We start from the raw sequence: 21,189 nt of genomic DNA, 5'->3' as shown, positions 1-21,189 counted from the left end.
TATAAGGGGTATTGTTCTGTAGTTTTCTAGTTGTTGGGCTGTCTTTTTTTCTGAATATAGGATTCTGGGGGCTGACCAGTTCTGCCCCTTCCTTCTGGTGTCCATGGTTTCCTTTTTTAAAAATATATTTTATTGATTATACTATTAAATTGTCCCAATTTTTTCCCCTTTGTCCCTCTCCACCCAGCACCTCCCATTCTCTCCAGCAATCCCCCCTACCCTCTGCTTAGTTCATGTCCATGGGCCATGCGTATAAGTTCTTTGGCTTCTCCATTTCCTGTGCTGTTTTTAATATCCCCCTTCATATTCTGTAACTACCAATTTGTACTTATTAATCCCTTCACCTTTTCTTCCATTCTCCCCCTTCTCCCTCCCAACTGGTAACCATCCAAATGATCTCCATATCTATGATTCTGTTTCTTTTCTGCTTGTTTGCTTAGTTTGTTTTTTTATATTCAATTATTGATAATTGTGAATTTATTACCTTTTAATGTGTATAGTTTTGATCTTTTTCTTAAATAAGTGCTTTTGACATTTCATATAATAATGGCTTGAAGATTTTGAACTCCTTTAGCTTTACCTTGTCTGGGAAGCACTTTATCTGCCCTTAAATTCTAATTGATAGCTTTGCCGGATAAAGTAATCTAGGTTGCAGGTCCTTGTTTTTCATCAGTTTGAATACTTCTTGCCAGTCCCTTCTAGCCTGCAAAGTTTCTTTTGAGAAATCAGCTGATATCTTATGGGAACTCCTTTGTAGGTAACTCTCTGCTTTTGTCTTGCTGCTTTTTAAGATTCTCTCCTCATCTTTAACCTTTGGCATTTTAATTATGATGTGTCCTGGTATGGGCCTCTTTGCATCCAACTTGTTTGAGATTATCTGTGCTTCTTGAACGTGTATGTCTATTTCCATCACCAAATTAGGGAAGTTTCCTTTCATTATTTTTTTCAAATGTATTTTCAATTTCTTGCTCTTTCTCTTCTCTGTATGGCACACCTTTGATCTGAATGTTGATGTGTTTGAAGTTGTCCCAGAGGCTCCTTATCCTATTCTCATTTTTTTGGATTCTTTTTTCTTTTTGTTGTTCTGATTGAATGTTTTTTCTTCCTTATATTCCAAATCATTGATTTACTTCTCGGCTTCATCTACTTCACTGTTGATTCTCTGTGCATTTTTCTTTATTTCACTTAGTGTAAACTTCATTTCTGATGGGATCATTTTTATGCTCTTTAAGTACCCACTGAGTTCCTTGAGTATCCTAATAGCCAGTGTTTTGAACTCTGTATCTGATAGACTGCTTATCTCCATTCCATTTAGTCCTTTTTCTGTTCTTTCATTTGGGCGATATTTGTCTCCTTATTTTGGCAGCCTCCCTGTGTTTGTTTCTATGTATTAGGTAGAGCTGCTGCTTTGATGCCCTGTCTTAGTAGTGTGGCCTAATGTAGAAAAGCCACTCTTAATTCCTTGGGTGGGTCTGTAAGTTGGATGGGGCAGAGGCTTAAGTAATCACCAGGGCAGGGCAACTGTGTAAACCAAGTTGATGGAATCTCAGATATGGTGCCACTGCTCTGTGGCACTGTGTTGGGGAGGGCTCAGAAAAAGAACAGTGGCCGCTGCCTGGCCTCTAGAGTCTTGTCTTGGAGGAAGCTGTCTTCCAGCACTCGCCCTGATGCCAGATACTTCAGTTCCTCCCCATATGCCGGTGGTGCCCTTCAAGCTCCTGCCCCAGTGCTAGACTCCCAAGGGGGTGAGTTTGAGTAAATCCTAAGCTCATTGCAGGCCCTTTAAGAGGAGATGCTTGAGAAGCCTGCAGTTTCTCCCACAACCCAAACCCTAGTAGTTTTTACAGCCAGAGGTTATGAGGACCTATCTTCCTGGCACTGGAACCCTGGGCTGGTTGGTCTTGTGTCGGGCTGGGATCCCTCGCTCCTGAGATATCCCTCCCAAGTTTTATCCATCACACATGGGTGTGGGACCAGCCTGTTCTGTGTATCTGCTCCTCCTACCAGTCTGAATGAATGTAACTTCTCTAATTCCTTGGTTGTTGGACTTTCATACAGCTCAATTATCTGATGGTTCTGAGTGATACTTGTTTTGTAGTTTAGTTGTAATTTTTGGTGTGGTTGTGTGAGGAGGCAAGCCATGTTTACCTATGTTTCTATGTTGACTAAAGTCTGTGGTGTCCATAATTTCTGATAAGCAGTTGTGATTGCTGGAATTGTTTTGCCCCTGTTGGTATGGTGAGTTTGTAATTCCTGTTTCAGTGCTTTCAGGATTTCTTCATCGTCTTCGATTTTCATTTTTTGAAACCACAATCCACAAAACACATCTGGAGAAATGTATGTAACATGAGTACCTGAAGGCTACTTCCTTAACAGGATGTCCTTGTCATGGCTGTAGCAACCCAGTCCTGCTGCAAATGTGAAACTGGCTCATTGTTTCTCATTGCATTGTGGCTGTAGTTAAGAGCTTTCTGTATTTCTCTAGAAACAGAATGGTTTTAGCTGCCTTTATTTTCTAAAAATTCTAGACTTCATAGTTCAGTGGATATGTTTGAACAGGGAAACCAAGAAAAACTATACATACTATTTATTTTCAGTTTCTACATTGGGTTTAGACATAATCCCTATTATTGGACATTTTCTGTAGGAATCAGTGAAAAGATGGAGAATGAACCTGAGCTATAAACCTGCCATTGGAAGATGTGATCAGTCAGTGGCCACAAAGAATATTTGCTATTCCAAAAGCTTTTTTTTTAAATCAGTATTATATGGCTGCAAGTGATAAATAGTGAGAATTCACTCTCACAATTACTGTTTTTTAGCTGTCGTTTCAAACTCCTTTGTTTCCTGCAAGATGAAGCTTTATGTTTAAATGTTATCATTTTCATTACTAAGCCATCTTTTAAATTTTACTTTACAGATCAATAATCAAAATTTTGAAGGTCACATTTTCTGATGGTGGTGACAAGCCATGGCGACAGATGATAAAGTTGCCATCTTAACTGACGACGAGGAGGAACAGAAGAGAAAATATGTGCTTGCTGATCCTTTTAATGGGATTTCCAGGGAACCAGAACCACCTTCAAATGAAACACCCTCCTCCACAGAAACAGCTGCTATTCCTGAGGAGGAAATAGACTGGATAGAGAAACATTGTGTTAAAATAAACAATGATCTTCTAATTTCCAAGGTCTTTTATTTTTTCTTTTATTCTGCATATGGCTCTCTTTACCCACTTTTGCCTGTATATTATAAACAACTGGGAATGTCACCAAGCCAGAGTGGATTGCTAGTAGGTATTCGATACTTCATTGAATTCTGCAGTGCCCCCTTTTGGGGTGTAGTTGCAGATCGCTTTAAAAAAGGCAAAATTGTTCTCCTCTTTTCTCTTTTGTGTTGGGTTTTATTCAACCTGGGCATTGGATTTGTCAAACCCGCTACCTTGAGATGTGTACCAAAGATTCCCCCAACAGCTCACCCCACCAATTCAAGTCACCTGCTAACCGTTCTGCCAACGAATTCTTCCATTATCACATCACCAAGAATGCGTGAGAAAAGAAACCTGCTTCTTCCCAATGGGCCAGTGATGTTTGAAACAGAGCTCAATATCACCGAAACAACTCCAAACAAGACAAGTGCACCCACTGTGGAGCCTCAGACAGATGAAATTACAGACCATATTAATGACCTGACCTTGAACCCAAGCACAGGAACCCCTGCCCCCCCAGGAAATGTAACCAGGGAGACAACCACTGCTATTATTGCTACCACCAAATCTTTACCTTCTGACCAAGTCACACTTGTTTATGATCAACAAGAAGTAGAAGCTATATTCTTGGTGATCTTGGTAGTTGTCATAATAGGAGAATTTTTCAGTGCCTCTTCTGTTACCATTGTGGACACAGTAACACTCCAGTACCTGGGGAAACACAGAGACCGCTACGGATTGCAGCGCATGTGGGGCTCTCTGGGCTGGGGCCTGGCAATGCTGTCCGTGGGCATCGGGATTGACTACACCCACATCGAAGTGCTTGTTGATGGAAAGGGGTGTAAACCCCCCGAGTACCGGAACTACCAGATTGTCTTCATTGTCTTTGGAGTTCTCATGACCATGGCCTTGATTGTCGCTACCCAGTTCCGCTTCCGCTACAACCACTTCAAAAATAATGAAAACAAAGGGAAAGAGGTGGAAATCCCTCAGGTGGAGAGGAACAGCCCCGCAGAGTCCTCTGAGGAGACACCAACCACGACAGGCCACTCACAGACCTTCAGCTTCTGGGACTTAATCAGACTGCTCTGCAGTGTGCAGTATGGCTCGGTCTTGTTTGTGGCCTGGTTCATGGGTTTTGGATACGGCTTTGTGTTCACGTTCCTCTACTGGCATTTGGAGGATCTGAATGGGACCACCACCCTCTTTGGAGTGTGTTCAGTCCTGAGTCACGTGTCTGAGCTGACGGCTTACTTTTTCAGTCACAAGCTTATTGAATTGATTGGCCACATCAGGTAAGAACCTTACTGTGTCTGCCCTATAGCAACTGGACCTTGTCTTTTGATAGTTTTATAGCTTCTTTGATCACATGTATGGATTTTATACTTTGTGTCGGGGTAGGAATGGGGCTTTCTATTGCTTTCTCTTTAAAAAAGAAACAAAAGGAAGAAAGTGATGAACCTAATTGGTTTATCTAAAACAAAAGAACAAACATGTTGCTTCCTCTCTGTAAACAAAGAGACTCTTACAGGAAATGTTTGGAGGCACAGGAGCATCAGTTCAGTGAGCTGTGTTATCCCTGGACCTTGAAGGAAGGGTGCGCCCATCTTGGGCACTCATGAAGGAGGGCTTAAGAGGATAAAGAGGATTATGTTTTTTAGCCTTTGGTTATTCTCAGCCACTTAATGACACAGATGGACCCTGAATATATGGTGTACAGAGATGTCTATTATATTAAATAAGGCTGTGATGTGACCCACCATAATCCCTAATTCATGATATTACATGGATGAGAATTCTTGTATCATTTCTTCCTATTATTACATGAGTTTCTGTATTTTATCTCCCATGAAGGCATAGGGCATTTAAAAATATTCCTTTGACCTAAAATTTTCCATGTAATCCTTTTAGTCCAAAAATCTAAATGCCTAGTGTTTCTTCTGTGTAATGTTTCCTCACTGTTAATGTTTGCCTGCGGTCGACGGAACAGTGCTCTTTGCCTTTTATGTCTTTTACTTTGTCTCTGGCTCTGCAGTGAGGAGCTGCTACACTTAAAGCATTCGTACATCACAGAAAAGTATGGCATGTCTGTTCCTAAAATTGGAAGTTTGTGGTAACGAAAAAAGCAACTTGGTTGCCTGTGTCTGTGGGGTAATCTCTCTGCCCGCTATTTCTGTGATAGACTGGAAAGGAGAAATAGACACTGACAAGATCTAAGAAACATTTTTCTGTTGTCTTTTAATTTCCCTTCTACTAACTGAAGAAAATGTTTTCTAATTTAAAGTTTCAACATAGAATCATTTTTTCCCCACAAACAACTGTAAATGTTTTTTCTTGTTTGCTTTGGTTTTGCTTTAGGAGGTCGTGCCCTGTTCTTTCCCTTTCTCAAATTTCCAACCCCTTTGTTGTCACTAAACAAAGTCAGGCACCTGGGAATGATTCCCAGATCCACAGAGTCCCTGCCCCCCAAGTCACATTCATCACATTCAGTGGGAATGATCTGGAAAGAGTTTTGTTATATCAAGGACTTGGAATGTGCGTTAGTCTTGTCCTGGCCATGTTTACATGCCCTGAGCCATGTGGACTGACCAAGGAGAACTGGACACTTCTCTTCAGATTGAGTATATGGGTGTAGTCTCAGGTCACCTACTAAAACCAGTCATTTATTTCCAGAAAGGTACCCAGTTAGGTCTTCCCAGTGAGAGCAGTTCCCAGATGTCATTTTTTAATCAGTTAACAGAATAAATTGAATGTAGACTGAGGACAGAATATGTGTATAGCAGGGGTGTCAAACTCATTTTCACCGGGGGCTACATCAGCTTTGCAGTTGCCTTCAAAGGGTTGAGTGTAATTTCAGTTCCTTAATAGTTAAGGAGTAGTTACATTTACACAGTCCTAAAATTATTTCAGCCCTTTGAAGGCAACTGCAAGGCTGATGTGGCCCCTGGTGAAAATGAGTTTGACATCCCTGGTATATAGGTTCTGTTTTCAAAGAAATTGTTAGGTTCTTCTCACGTAGTAAAAGAAATTTCTTTTCTGTCTTTGCTTTTTGTCTGAGGTCTATATTTATAGGGTAAAATCTAGCAGGTTTACTACTTATTTTGGTAATTACATGAGCTTACACTTGTGTTTTTCCTTCCTAAGCATTATTAGTTGTTACTCATCACTTAAAACCTATGGCTCACTTAACCTTATTTTTTGGGGTTTTATGTACAATAATCATCTTCCTTTTCTTAATTATGTGATGGAAGAAGGCTCTTGTGGTCACATTGTTGCTCCCAAGAGCCTACTGGGATTCCATCAGTTTGTGATCATTACCTCTTTTGGATTTTAATTCTAACAAAACACATTATCTTAACTCTTTTAAAAAGATTCTGAGAGGTGTAGTGAGACTATGCCCACATATTCAGATAGAATGAATATAGGTTTGGTTTTTTTGGGTGAGAATTTTGGGAACCCAGTCAGTCAGATGGTGGTGGTTGAGATTTGGGGGTTTGAAAATGTGGTGGTGATATCACACCTTAATAACTGATGAAAAGAAATTATTGCTCTATAAATTCATAGTCTTTATGTTTCCCTTGGTGGATCATACGTTGAGATCTCCCTGTGGCTCTTACATATACATATAGGCTTTTCCAGTATTCTTTGACTGTGTCATTGGGGATGTGCTTGGAGGGGTGGTAGTCAGCACTACCATAAAAATTGCTAATATCCTAATGTAGTCAAAAGTGGATTTTCCACAAATTCTTTATAAAGATTCATAATAAAGAAAAGTTCATACCAGAAAATAATTTTTTTAAAATAGCATGACCAATTTTGATCCATTTCGTATTTTAACACCTCTTATAGTTTAGGCCCAATTTTTCAGGGAATAAACTGTCTGTAAGTCTAAATTCACACACATACACACACACACACACACAAAGTAAATTATTTCTGAATTTGACCTTGGATTTTTGTCCTTTTCTGGGAAGTGGCTTTCTCAGACAAATAGGAAAATGCTTAGTATCGCCACTAAAAAAAGATAAATTTCTTTTGATTTGAAATCACAAGACTTTGGAATTTACAGCAAGTATATTTCTAGACTAGTTTTTGTAAAGATGATAACTAGACTTATTTAACTAGAAATATAAATGTATCTTAAGGGTGTATTCAATATCTTGTTGAATGTTTCAACAGCCATGAATATGGTTGTGATCCAAATACATTGCTATTAATCATTTGTAAATTTGTAAACCATTACTATCCAATATTAGGCCACCACCTATGTTATTTTATTTTAAATTTATTTACATTTTAAGGGATACACGAAAATCTACTCAGTAACCATTATTAGCCATTAATTACTACTTAGTAGTAGCTAATTACTACTTAATAAGTATCCAAATGAGCCAGCCAGTCCACTTGGGAAGGAAGCAAGCAGCACTTGATTCAGAGAGCCAGAGGAGGAACAAACAGGCTTTCCGGGTGGGGCCCTGCAGGAAGACCCAGGACAGATAGCAAGATGCTGGGCTACCAGCTGAGGACTGTCACAGGATGAACGGTTCTCCACTGGAGGAACAGCAGTCCGCATTATAAAAACAAGGACACTGCGACTGGGGTGATCAGGGAAGGCTGCACAGAGAAAGCCGAATTTGAGCTGGCCACCGAAGGATCTAGAGAGGATCTTGTTTATAATTTCTTTTTCTAGTTTTGTTTCTCATTCCCTCTTTTGTTTCTCTCCACCTCTTTGTGCCATTTTTGACCCTGGATCCCCAGGCTCTCCGATCCTCCCCTCACCCTGCGTGGCTGGGTGCTGATTTCCAAAGCTGCTTCTCCCATGACCTGGTCTCCTTGGCTTCTGTCAGGACCTGGTCTCCTTGGCTTCTGTCGGGGTCCAGCTTGTGCAGCACTGCTCTACCAACTGACTCACCAGGAGAGCTTTAAAAACTGCGAATAATCCAGGCCAGTTACATCTGACTGTCTGTGGCATGCCCAGGCATTCATACTTCCTAAAGGTCCTCAGTTAATTCTAATGTGCAGCCAAGGTTGACAACCATTGAGCTGGGGGTTCATGTAGACGGAGGATTAGAGCAGGGAGGAAACCCTAGCTCATGCACAGTGTCTTCTGTGAGTTCAGGAGAATGTTCCTTCTGATCCTTTCAGGTGGTTCCTTCCCAGCCTCTGGTAGTTTCCACACATGCATGTGTTGATCATCACTCAGCTGAAGACTCCGGTGGAACCGTCTGCAGCTGTCTCTGTGTAGCTCTTTCCACTCCTGAACTCTGCCCTTCTCCCGGGACTCAGCCCTGTCTCAACTCAGGAATCTCTGTGCCCTGTCAGGCAGTGTCTCTGATAGCTGCTGCGTCTCACTACGGCTCTACCCAGAGAGGGTGACCCTGAGCTCTGGTGGCCTTCCCCCTTCATCCTTCTGACCTAGATGTTGGAGGCTGCTGTGGTTCTCTCACCATACATTGGCTTCTCAGCTCTTTTCATCACCTATTTAACCAAGCCCTTGAATTAAGACAGACTGCTGCCTGATTCTCTCTCTTATTAGATCCTGACTCATACACAATCCCCACCTGCTTAGGCAGACTTCTGGTAGCAGTGAAGTCCTTTATCACAGTGAAGGAACCGAATGGAAATCGAGTAACTCAGTTTTTGATTAAAAGACAAAAAGATGGTGGACCTGAACCAAATTTTTTTTCCTTTTCATTTTTTAAGGGAGTATTATTTTTTCCTTAAAGACAACTTTTACCACAATAAAATTTTTTAAAGACTTAACTTTCAAGTAAATTTGAAATTATAAGTTATACATGCTCTAAAGGAGCAAGTGTCAATCTGTTATTTGAAAATCAAAACCCTACATATTTGCTCAATTAGTTGAACAGTTGTTTAGGCTTCGAGAATCCCAGGTTAATCGGGTGCAGATCTAAGCACTAAAAGGATGGGGGTTGGAGAAAACGGGAAACTGAAGGCCAGATGGGTGCTGGCATCAGGAAGAGGAACGCGTACTTTATCCTGCAGGCAGTAGGGGACTATCGCAAAGTGTACAGCCGGGGTGGGGAGGCATAGATTTTCACTTATTTGCAATGCAGTGGGTAACTTTGAAGCAGGGAGCCTACTGAGAAGTTTCTTGAAATAGTCTGAGTGGGAGGTGATACAGGCCTGAACTGCAGCAGTTGCAACAGAAACTGAGGGAGGAGATGGATTTGGAAGGTAAAATTGGCAGAATGGTTTGGACGTAGGAAGTGAGGGAGAGACCTCCATGTTTGCAGCCTGGGTTTCACTAAATCTAAGAGAAAATTCAGGAAGGAGATGCAGAATTGGGAGAGCCATCTGAATTCAGAGTTGGGTTTGTGTAGTTTGAAGTTGGACCATCTGGATGGGAATGTCTGGCTCAGTTGACTATTGTAAGCCTGAGGCTTCATGGAGAGGTTGGCATTGGGGATCTGGGGTAGATAAAACCAGGAACATGAATAAGATCAACAAACAAATGCTGTGGAAGGAGAGAAATGGGCTAAAGAAGATTAGTTATAGTTGTTTCCAAGATTTTAGTTTAAGTTTCTGATCTTATTGAAATGATTATCTATGCTTTATGTCTTAAAGTAAGTATCCTCATACTTAAGAATATTGTGTGTTATGAGGGATTGTGTTGTATATTACTTACTGTAACCTATGTCCACATCTTGCTTCAGGAGCAAATGACTTTCTGGGCACCCCTTCAGGGCCGTCGCCTGAGCCAGGCACCTTCCGTGAGTGTCTGTAAATGGTCCTCTCAAGGGAGAGAAGAAAATAAAGGCAATGGGAATATAAGGAAAAGAGATGGCAAGAAAGGAAAGTAGAAAAAGGAAATACATGTGCTTCCTAGGAGGTTTCTTTCTGTCCTTAACTGTGAAAGGCAGTGGTACACAGCGGTTACACACATGGGCTTGGAGGCAGACTGCCTGGGTTGGAACCTGGCTCTGCTGCTGGGAACCACGTGGCCTTGGACAATTACATAACTCTGTTTTGTCATCTGGAAATAGGGGTAGCGTTAGTACTTACCTCTTAGGGGTTGTTTGCTTGTTTTTTAATGAGGATTGAGTGAGATAAAACAAAGCAATTGTTTAGAACAGTGACTGGTATGTAATAAGAGTTCATTTTTTTAAAGATTTTATTCATTTTTTGATAGACGAGAAGGGAGGGAGGAGAGAGGGAGAGAAACATCAATGTGTGGTTGCTTCCTGAGTGCCCCACACCGGGGGCCTGGCCTGCAATCCAGGTATGTGCTCTGACTGGGAATCGAACCAGCAACCCCTGGGTTCCTGGGCCAGTGCTCAATCCCCGGACCCACACCAGCCAGGGCAAGAATTCATTTTTTTTTACTATTACTTTGTTAGTCTTCTGATACATTATATTGCTCACAGCTACAAGACCCACTGAATTTGATAAAAATACAGTAACTTAGTATAATGTCAGAAGTGTACAAATCATTAAAGCTGCAAAGTTAAAATGTATGTGGCTTCCAAAATAATTGTCATTCCCCCTCAAAAAACATCTTGATCAAATTGAGATCCCCCTCTAATTTATGATGACTGCAGATTTTTTATATTTTCCTTTGTGCCATTTTTTAGGGCTTGGTGACAATGAGCTGCCATCTCTGTAATAGTTGGCATACAGTTCCTTGAAAAGAACATCTTTGCAAAGAAATATATTATGTCATAGCTGTTAGCCTGGCTCATTAATAGGAACATTACTGATCACTGAACTATTCATAGTTCAGAACAAAAGGCCACTGTTGCAGGATTTTAGTTACTGGTGTCATATTTGGTTTGTTTTCTCTTCTATTTTCGGTGGCTGGGTTGACTGAGGCAGTCACAATTTGAATTAAAGAGAACAGGACTAACTCTGAATGTACTGTAGCTTTTGTGGTTGTGGATGGCCCCTCTTGCCATTTCAGGGGCCAAGGTGATGGTCTTTGAAGTATGCACCAGACAAAAGACAGCCCCCACCGATTCATTACCTCGATAGCCACTGCGAAGCCTGATTCAGCAATCCATTTTGCTCAAGATGGACCTTTTCTGTGGCCTGAAAATTGCATGTCAAGGTATACACATGGAAACACTTACACACATGTACAAAGATGTTTAGTTGCATACTGCAGCTTTCTGGTAGAGAGAAAGAGAAGCAATCTAAATATTCATCAAATAGGAAATGGATGTGGTCAGTGTGGTATTGTCATAGGACAGGATATTATACAGAAGTTAGAAGAGGCAGACTAGATCGAATGTCAACATAGAAAGCTCTCAAAAGTATGTTGAATGGGAAAAAAAGTTTTGGAGTGAAACTCAATTTATACATATTTTTATGGATACATCTACAAGTACAGAAGGACATTTTAATTTGTAGAGGGAAAATACATTCCAAATTCATATTAGCCCGAGCTTTCTGGACAGGATGTAAAATGAAGGGAATTGGGACAGGGGGCAAAGAGGACAGAAGACAAGGAGAACCTACACTGTAACTGTAGTATTTAATTTCTTTAAGTGTATATGGGAAAGAATTTTCATAATTTTCCATTCTTATGCTAGAGATAGGTAGTCTCTACATTTTGATTTAGTATTTTCTATTAGAAAATAGCTTGAAGCTTAAGTCTATGTGTAGTGGATCAGCATAATTGTCCTCATATAGAAGAACCAAATATGTGTGTGTTAAAGAGACTTATTGTATCAAAATATATCAGGTAAGTACTGAAATTTTCTGCCCCTAATATGTACATTGCCAATATATTTTTTCCTAAGTAGCATAAATGTAAATGATTAAAAGTCTGCTTTATATAATTACCATAGTCTCAGGTCTTATTTCCCCTCGCTTTAGCAGAGATCAGGTGCAGATGGGATAGTGTCTCATTAGGAACTCCTATCAAATTGTACCCAACAGCCCTGATTTGGTTAGTAATTATAATATTTCTCTCTCTATAAAAAGAAATCAAGCTACAGAAAATCCAAGTGACATCCCCCAAATCATGAAGTTTTATTACTGGCAGTGCTTCTAAGTATGGGTATTTGTATGAGCTGTTTAATTTACCTTGAGTTACACATCTTTTTTTGTGTAAGTCAAAAACCTAGGCAGTCTGGCTAATTATATTTCTACTTAGCTATAGAAATATTTGGTAGATTGCAATTATATAAGTTTGTAGGATACTTTGAAGAGTAGATAAGAAAAGAAATTTTCTTAGATGATTATTTCATAGCATACCTGTCAGCAGCCTTTCCAACTACAAGCAAGAATAACCACCACTCCATTCTTATTTCAGTGTCTTTTCTTTGCCTTTTCTCCACTGGAAACAGCAGCTTTGATTAGTAATCCATAGAGAGACAAACAGTAACTTGTTCACCTTTTCTTTCCTTTAAAAAGATAACATGTAGATTAAATCTCCGACTGTATCAGAAAGAATCCATGTTAGGTTACCTTTGTCTAATGTATCTTCGAACCTTGCTGCTGCATGTTGTGCTTGACTGCTGAGGACAGTGAGGAATCCTCAGTCGATGGGAGGGTTGGGAATGGTCCTCGGTTAAAATTGTGGGATGTTGGCCAGGCACTTCATTCCATTTAGGAGAAAGAGAAGAGAGCAAATTGGTCCAGCCTTGAATCTGGGCATCTTCCTAAGCCCTGTTGGGTAGTCTGGTAGCTGTCCTGTTTTCTTTTATTCTTCTTTTTGCCTGTTTACCCATAAAGAGTGTGTGTGCATGTGTATGCTTGACCTAGATTCAGATCCCACACTTACCATGTCTGACTTTGGATATGTCAGCATTTAACTTTGTTAAGACTCAGGTTCCTCATTTGTAAAATGGGTATAATAATTGTACCTAATTCATTCATTGTTATTAAGATTAATGAGATAATGTATGGCACATAGTATGTGCTCAACTATAAACAATAGGTATTTACTAAGTATTAAATACCTACTTTAAATAGGTATTTATTAAGCACATACTAGGTGGCAGGCACTTTTCTAGTCCCTGGAGATATATGAAGTGCCTAATAAGATAATATGGAATGCATAATAACATAGACAAAGGCCAGTCCTCATGGCACTAACATTCTATCGGGGTAGACAATAAGCAGTAAACAGATTATTTTCTCATAATGATGAGTGATATATGGCAAAAATAATGCAGGTTGTGGGATCCCAGAGTGATTGAGGAGAGGCAACTGTTTTAGCTTGGGTTGGAAGGGAAGGTTTCTCTAGGGAAGTGACACTTGAGCAGAGACCTGAATAGATGCTACCCGGTGAAGATTTAGGGGCCAGAGGAGACCCACAAGCATGAATGGACTAAGGAGGGAATGAGGAATAAGGAAGCCAGTCAGGTGGGCAGGGACCCTGCAGGGCCTTGTGGATCATGCTGAGAGATAGGATGTTGTTCTAAGGGAAGTGGGAAGCCATTGGTGAGTTTGAGCAAGGGGTGATGTGAACAGATGTCTGCTTTTATGTTTTTTAAGAACAATTATATGGATGGAGAATTTATTATCATTATTTACCTTGCTCTGCTTTAAAAGGGTCCTATTTTACTTCATTCTCTGAGTTTCACAGGAACTATGAGTTGTTCTTTTTTTCCCTTGAGTTATAAGCTGGTAATTCATGCACCATCTTTTTGGATGTAGTGCCTTCCACCAATCAAGATAAAGGTTTTCTTTAAGCAACTTCAAAATTTCAGAATAGCCATAGAATCTAGAAGATTGACAAAAAATGAAAGTTTATAAATATTCAACCTTAACAAAAAATATAATTACAGGATAGTGTTGTAAAAGTAATAGTAGTTGTTATACTACCATTTGAGCTCTTACATATAAAAGTGTTTACAGAAGCTCTGGGCCGAATGCTTGACTGCCTCCAAGCCCTCCTTTAATCTTTGCAATAGCCTTAGGAGGTAGGCACTGGTATGTCCATTGTAGAGAGACGGTCAGAGTGCCTAAGCAAGTTGCCTGGGATGACACAACTAGGACACAGCAGAGGTAGGATTCAAACCCAAGCCATTCAGACTCCAAAGCCCTTAGATTCACTGGCACAGAGTTAGATTGGTGAGTATTTTGTTCCTTTATGCAACCTAGTCTCACCTCTTCGTGTTACTGGTTTTGGCTCTGAGTGACCAGTGCCTGGTACAGCATTTTCAGCTGTCACAAGCACCTTCCTCTATCTTCCCAGTAAGATCTCCATTCCTCTAAAATGCCCCCTTTTCCCAAATTATTCTTTTTACCCCCAGTGAAACTCATTCCTACAGATTAGCTATCCTCAAGCGGTGTTAGGATGAGAGTGAATGAGATTAATCTAACTCACATGGAACATAAGTGGCAAAAACTAATGTTTCTAATGGTGACTATCATACAGAAAGAGTGAGTTCACAAATATTTTGTTCATTCACTGTTTCTTTAAAGAACCTTTTCTTAAATGACCTGGTTCAGGTCTAGGGATACAATGTTGAAAAAGGCAGACAAGGTCCCTCTCTCACACTCTGGATTTCACGCTCTGGTTGGGCGTGGAAGACAGTAAAACAAAAAAAGAGAATTTTGGGTGCTACAGAAATGTTAACTTAGGCACCTAAGACTTTGGGAGTTGGAATTGAGTGAAGCAAAGAAAATTGAGAGTTCTAGTGGACAGGTCCTATGCAGGCAGAGTGATAGAGAAGAGTTATTTTACAGATTGGATGCCAGAGGGTGATGGCGCCACTCACTGAAGAATGGAACCCAGGAAGGATATCGGGCCCAGGTAGGGGAGGGGATCCTGAAGTATGGGACTGGTGGAAATCCTGTGAGATGGTGGGGATGCCCTTTGGGAAGTTGTACTTATAAGCCTAGTTCTCGGAAGAGATGATGAGGCTGGAGATGCCCTTTGAGGAACAGTGGCGTGTTTGTAGGTAGAAGATGCAGCTGCACAGCATGAGTTGAGGCTTTGTGTCATCAACTTTCTCCTCTGCTTCCCTCCTTTCCCCTCAGCGAGCAAATCCATTCTGGGAAATGATCTTCCTCAAACAGGGAACCATGTTAATTTGAGTGTTACTTCTGGAAGCAGTGACACAGAGCAGGACTGCTGGGAAGAGACTTAGCAGTGTTGCTAAGATAGGGATGAAAATTATCTCTTAAAGTCAGAACTCGAAGTCTTGATGAATACGTCTCTAACATCCTCTGGTGGAGTGTTGACTCAGTGCGCGGTCTCTGGCTTCTAAATCCCATGTTCTTTCCAATATATCTAATAGTAATGTTAGTGTTCATCAAAGTGGGTGAATACTGTTTCATCAGTCTCATCAGTTACTACTCATTACTAGTATTCTTTATTACTATTAAGTTTTTTTCTGTTAATTAGCTTATTCTTTATTCTGTTTCTGAAATTTTGTTAGAAGTGTGTTGCAGATACAGTTAGACTATTATAGCAAACCTTAAAGATTTTTAAGGTAGAGTAGTCATTAATACTCTCGTGTGTGAAAAAGAGTACCTTTTAAATTTCAAGTCTGATCATCAGGATGGAGGAAGCTTTGCTAACTGTGGAGAAGGCATGGGGTCTGAAGGTAGAAGACCTAGTTGAGTCTTGGTTTTGTTCAGCTGTCGAAACTTGGTCAATCTTTCAGAACCTTGATTTCCTCAGCTATAAAATAGGATTAATGATAACTCTGTTCTCCCTATTTCAGAAGATTATTGGCAGGAATAGATGACATACTGAGGGGGGAAATGCTTAAGAACTGGAGAATATTACAGAAAAGTTAGAATGGAGGAATGTACACGGTGAGGGGCGTGCTGCAAGTGGAGGTCTCAAGACCACTGAAATTGATGCTCGTCTTAATGTCACAAAAAGGGGACAGGAGTGATTTGTTTAAAATCTGCCACTCATAGTTCCCTGTTTTACAAAAGATAGAGCAAATTTTTTTGTCATGTAAATTTATTAGTTGATATGTTTGGAGCAGAAGTTTATTGTAGTTGTATCTGTATTCTTTTTTTCCTTACTTGAAAATTCCATACCTTAATTTTCACTTCACAACAAGCTGTTGAGCATTGTGAGTTGGAATCACATTGAATTAAGTCTGAAAACTAGTAAAGGTTTAAGAAACAAAGGGAGATGACCCAGAAACCAGTATTGCTGGGAGTTCAGGAGCCACATCAGGAATCAGGGAATGGGGAAGATCAGGCTTCTTTCAGCCCTCCGGTGGGGTAAGCCCGTCTCAGAGGCTCCTAGGCCGGATCAGAGACCTGCACGGTCAGTGCCTGTGGCTGGACATCCCCCAGATACAGACTTCTGGACAGCCCCTGTCTTTGCTCCCCCCTCACAGTCCTATCAGGGTGTGTGTGCTGTGCCCTTCCCTCTTTTCTGCTCCTTTCCCAGCCTAAACCAAACAGTCAGCTTCTGATTATTTGATTTCAAAGTCACCTACTTAATGCAGTCCACGTCAAGCCTGCACACCGGGGTGAAAGTCCTGGCTTGAAGTGCATTCTACCTCAGCATCAGCACCTGAGGTTCCAGGCTACCTCATCAGAAATGGTCTTTTTGCCCATTTTATCTCATAACAAAAAAATTTTGCTTCTTGGTAAACTTTTCTGTTGTAATCCAGGATATTGGGCAGCTGTTAAGTAGCATTTGTTTTTCTACTTTTTTCTTATCCTCTTAATGATTCATCAAAGTTTAAACTGTTAACAACTTTGAAAGCCAATTCAAACATACATCCACACTTCTTAATCCAATTGCACAGCTGTTACCAAAAGCATAACTACCCTACGTGGCCAGTTCTTGTCCCCATTGGTCCAATCCAGAGGTATTTCCTCAAGCCCTTCTCTAGGTTGGACTTCACGTAAGGAACTTGGAATAGGAACATAGCACATTATCATTACTTACCCAAAGAGCACTGTAAGGCAAGGGGGCAGTTACCTTGACCTTCCACTGGCTAACCAACTCTGTGGCCCCATTCTGCCTCTCTGGATCTCTGTTTCCTTATCTGTCTATAATAAGAGGATTGGACTTGATGTTGTGGCTTCTTTTGGTTTTGACTCTAATGATCTGACTCTCCACATTGGTTGGTTTTAATATGTGAAAAACCACACATCAGACCTCACCTCTTCCCTCCCACCACCCCAGGGACTCAGACTTTGAATGGTTTTTGCTAATAAGTCAAAAGTGTGCACAAAGCCATTCATGTAAACTCATCCAGGCCATGCCCTGACAAGAGACCGTCTAGCCACCGATAGGGGATGTGATTTATGATAGCGAGTCACTGGGATCTGAACAGAGAATTTTCTTTCTTTAAAGCTAGTTGACTTGAATGGAAGCTAGAACCCTGGATCTTAGACATTTCTTTATGTACTGGCTTAGACAGAATCTGTAAAAGACTTAGCTGTTCTTACTGAAATATTTGCATTTTACTTAATGGTAGTGTACATATTTGCATGCTTGCAGTTTACCTTACATGCTGATTTGATCTTTTCAAAACCCCTATAGTATAACCAAGGCAGTTATGACTATTCCTGGAAAAAACCACTTTTGGTGTTCGTGTCCTGGATTCTGCCACTTCATCCAGGGTGCAACACATGCCCCCCTGTGATGAGCACTGTGAAAACGCCTTTATTAGCACTATGTGCCAAAAGCTTTCATTTTACATTAACCACTGGAAGAGTAAAGAGCGACCCCCTTGGTGATGTAAACGAGTGACTACAGTTGGGATTAGGTGGCACACTGTGCTCTCAATCTGCCTCTAGGGCTGCAGCCTCACTCGGACTTCAGAGGCCCTGAGAAGCTGCCACTGGTTTCACACATTTTCTTTCTGGTCCAAGGACTAAGTGGCTCTTGAGTAAAACACTACCATCCTTCATCAAGTTTTGTTTTAATATTGTTGTTGTAAGCAAACTTGGAGGTAATTTTTGTGGGATGAATTGTACCCCATGAAGATTTACATGTTAAAGTCCTAACCCCCATATCCTTTGAATGTGACTGCATTTGAAGACAGAGTCTTTAAAGAGGTAGTTAAGTTATAATGGGGTCATTAGGGTGGGCCATAATCTGACCTGACTCGTGTCCTTGTGGGAAGAGGAGATTGGGACACAGGCACACACAGAGCGAAGACCACGTGAAGGCACGGAGTAGATGGCCAGCCATAGCCGAGGACAGGGGTCTTGGAAGAAACTAATCCTGCTGATACCTTGGTCTCAGACTTCTAGCCTCCAGAGTTATAGGAAAATAAATTTTGTTGTTTAAGCCACCTCATCTGTGGTGTTTGTTATGGTAGCCCCACCAAACTAATAGTCACATAGGCCTAGCTCCATCCTCGTGTAGGTCCCTCCCCTCTAATGCTTGGAGGACAGTTACTTAGCCTTGGCTTGGCTGCGTCTCGTGATGTGGAACTCGCTTCTTCACGAGGTAGCTAAGATCTATGTCACTTAGGACTCTTTTTACTTACGTCACTTAGGACACTTAAGTGGCAGAAAACCTTACCCAGAGTGGCTTATTCAAATCAGGGATTGGACTGTGTCACTGAAAAGTCTTAGGTGTAACTTTAACCAGGTCTCAAATGCTGTGATCAGAATCTGAGTCTCGCCATCTGCTACTCCATCTCCTGTTGGGTGGGCCTCATACCCAGGAGGTCCCAGGCAGGTCCAGGCACACACATTCCCAGGATCAAGCCCAGGTCAAAACAGAGAATGCTACATTCTCTTGGTTTCTGTTTAGCAGCTAAAACAACAACATCTATTGTTCTGACTGCCCACAGGCCTCACTTTGGGCTAACACAGCCCACTTCTTCAGCAGAAAAGCCCTTCATATGTTTGAATGTCCCTCCTACAGCTTTGTGCCTCCAGTTCCCTCAGGGATTTTCCCGGAACCTCTTCCCAGACTCTCCTCCCACTTTCCCCATCCTTATTCTGGCTCCCTTCTCTTTTTTTGTCAGTGATCTCTTAATTGTTCCCACTTCCTTCTGTGGTGTGGTTAAAGTAAAAAACAATGGAATTATTTTCTACTTTTAGTTAGGTCATGATGTTCTTTCAGCCTGAGTTTGGATGAATTTGTTTAATTCCCTCAAATTTACCTTGGGGTCAGCTACCTCAAGGTTACCTCTTGAGGCCTTTTCCAAGTTAATTGCTATGCCACATGTCAATGATTATTTTCTGCAAATTATAGAATTTGTATTTTATGTATACCTCAGGCCATCTCAAGGAAGATTTTTAAACAGAATCATGGTGTGTGTGCGTGGTCATTTCACTTTAACACAAATGGAAACTATAATAATAAAACAGCAGAGTGTGTCTTCCAAGTGGTTAGGTTCCATTAGTCAGGGTTCTGTTTTGTTTTGAACTTCCTTATGTTTCTACTTGGAGATATACACAGCTTAAGAAAAAATATACAGATAAACTAGAAGAACAATGGAGAGGTGTAAATATGGCCAGGAACCAGCACAGTAACCTCCTTGATAGTTACCATGATGATACTCTTTGCTTATCAATCTCTTTGGAGAGGAAAGGTTTGAAAGCAGAAAAATAACGAATTATGAATGACCAGCAAACACTCAGGCTTCACTTTTACTGTTTTCTTTTTCTAGAAGAAAAAGTAAAGCAAGTATTGCTAGCTGCACAAAACATACACAGCTAAGTGAATACCCTCCCCCATCCACTCTTCTGACACAGTGTGGTTGTTACGCCCTGTTCTACAAGGGCGGGTTAGTGACGAGCCACACCTGCTTGGTGATTGAAGCCTTGTGGCTTCCAGGATCTCACTGGTGATTCAGCCCTGCTGCGGTTGGTATGGGAGTGCCACTGACTCTTTGAGCTTTGTGGCTTGTACGCTAACTCTTGCTCTTCTGGTGAGCTGGCCTGTGAGTACTCAGTAACCCTGTTATCTGCTTGTGTCCATGTGTTGAGGATCCACTGCATGAATGCTTCAGGGTGCCCAAAACAAACAAACTGTAGTCAGCTATTCATTGAACTATTGCTTGTCCACATAAATGACTTAATATTTATCTTTAAGCATAGCCTATTAACATTAATCAAAAATGTTGCCAAATATGGATGTCCATTTTTTTAATCATCCTAGTTCTAGGCCACTTCTTTAAGCCAGTTCATTCTTTCACATGCCCATCATTTATTCCTATACCATAATCAGATATAATATGTATACATATATAATTATGTGTACATAGTTTATATTTAAATCTTGTTCACCTGCACTTACACAGTGTTCAAGTTGAATGATGTTCTGTTTAAAGTACTCATATTTCCCCTCTAGCCATGAGTATTTATTGAGTGCCGGCTGTGTGTCAAGCACTGGAGATAAAGCTGAGCCAGCATAATATGGAACAGACCTCACCCTGTGTGGAGCATACAGGTGGGTTGTCATGTGGTTACCAATGAGATAAGGATTGTGAGGAGAGGCACGTGGTGCTGTGACCACATATGAAGGAGCTGAGTGAGATCTGAAGGAGGAGTAGGGCATCAGGTCACAGTGAAGGATGAGTGGGGACAGTGGCCCAGTGGTCCACTCGGCATTCATGTGGCTGGAAGACAGAGAGCTAGACAGCGTTGTGCCAGAGTCTACGAGGCAAGATGTTTTATAATGGAATCTTGTTTCCTGTTAGCATGGTCGATTCAGAGGTTCCCATTGTATTCTGTATGCTTTCTGATGATTCAGGTGGCTCATGGAGCCACTGAGCATGTTTCTTGAAGTCAGTGTGTACAGGCTGCCATTTTCTTTGTCCAGAAAGAATATGATAATGGCAATAATGATTCTTTCATATTAAATGTGCCTTTCCTAACCGTTTGTATGACTGTGTGGTTTACTCACAGCCAGTCTCACAATAAATTCAAAAGATAATAAAAATTGAATATAATTCTTGCTAGGATGTTGTATTGCTTTTTAAATTTTTATTTATTGATTTTAGAGGGGGGGGCAGGGGGAAAGGGGGGAGAGAGAAAGAGAAAGAGAAAGGACTGACTTGTTCCATTTATGCATTCATTGGTTGCTTCTTGCATGTTGCTGAAACGTGCAACCTTGGCAT

At 40.9% G+C, this 21,189-nt stretch overlaps 1 protein-coding gene and 1 long non-coding RNA gene across 5 annotated transcripts in view; one reads left to right on the top strand and one right to left on the bottom strand.

Annotated features, from left to right (window-relative positions):
- Nucleotides 1-21,189, top strand: part of MFSD6 (major facilitator superfamily domain containing 6) — a 65,953-nt gene that overhangs the window by 14,162 nt on the left and 30,602 nt on the right. For all 4 annotated transcript variants that reach the window (XM_028509021.2, XM_036023164.1, XM_036023165.1 and 1 more), the window contains one exon: nt 2,921-4,503. In XM_028509021.2, coding sequence (XP_028364822.1) covers nt 2,972-4,503 — 1,532 coding nt within the window. In that variant the 5' untranslated portion in view covers nt 2,921-2,971. The remainder of the gene's footprint in view (nt 1-2,920; nt 4,504-21,189) is intronic.
- Nucleotides 13,870-21,189, bottom strand: part of LOC118500044 — a 34,061-nt gene continuing 26,741 nt past the window's right edge. Inside the window, exon 3 of the long non-coding RNA XR_004902570.1 lies at nt 13,870-13,901. This is a non-coding gene — a long non-coding RNA (uncharacterized LOC118500044). The remainder of the gene's footprint in view (nt 13,902-21,189) is intronic.

Source organism: Phyllostomus discolor, chromosome 4 (genome assembly GCF_004126475.2).
Source record: "Phyllostomus discolor isolate MPI-MPIP mPhyDis1 chromosome 4, mPhyDis1.pri.v3, whole genome shotgun sequence".
Lineage (NCBI taxonomy): Eukaryota > Metazoa > Chordata > Mammalia > Chiroptera > Phyllostomidae > Phyllostomus > Phyllostomus discolor.
The sequence above is the reverse complement of the archived record's forward strand: the minus strand, read 5'-3'. Positions and strand labels throughout refer to the sequence as shown.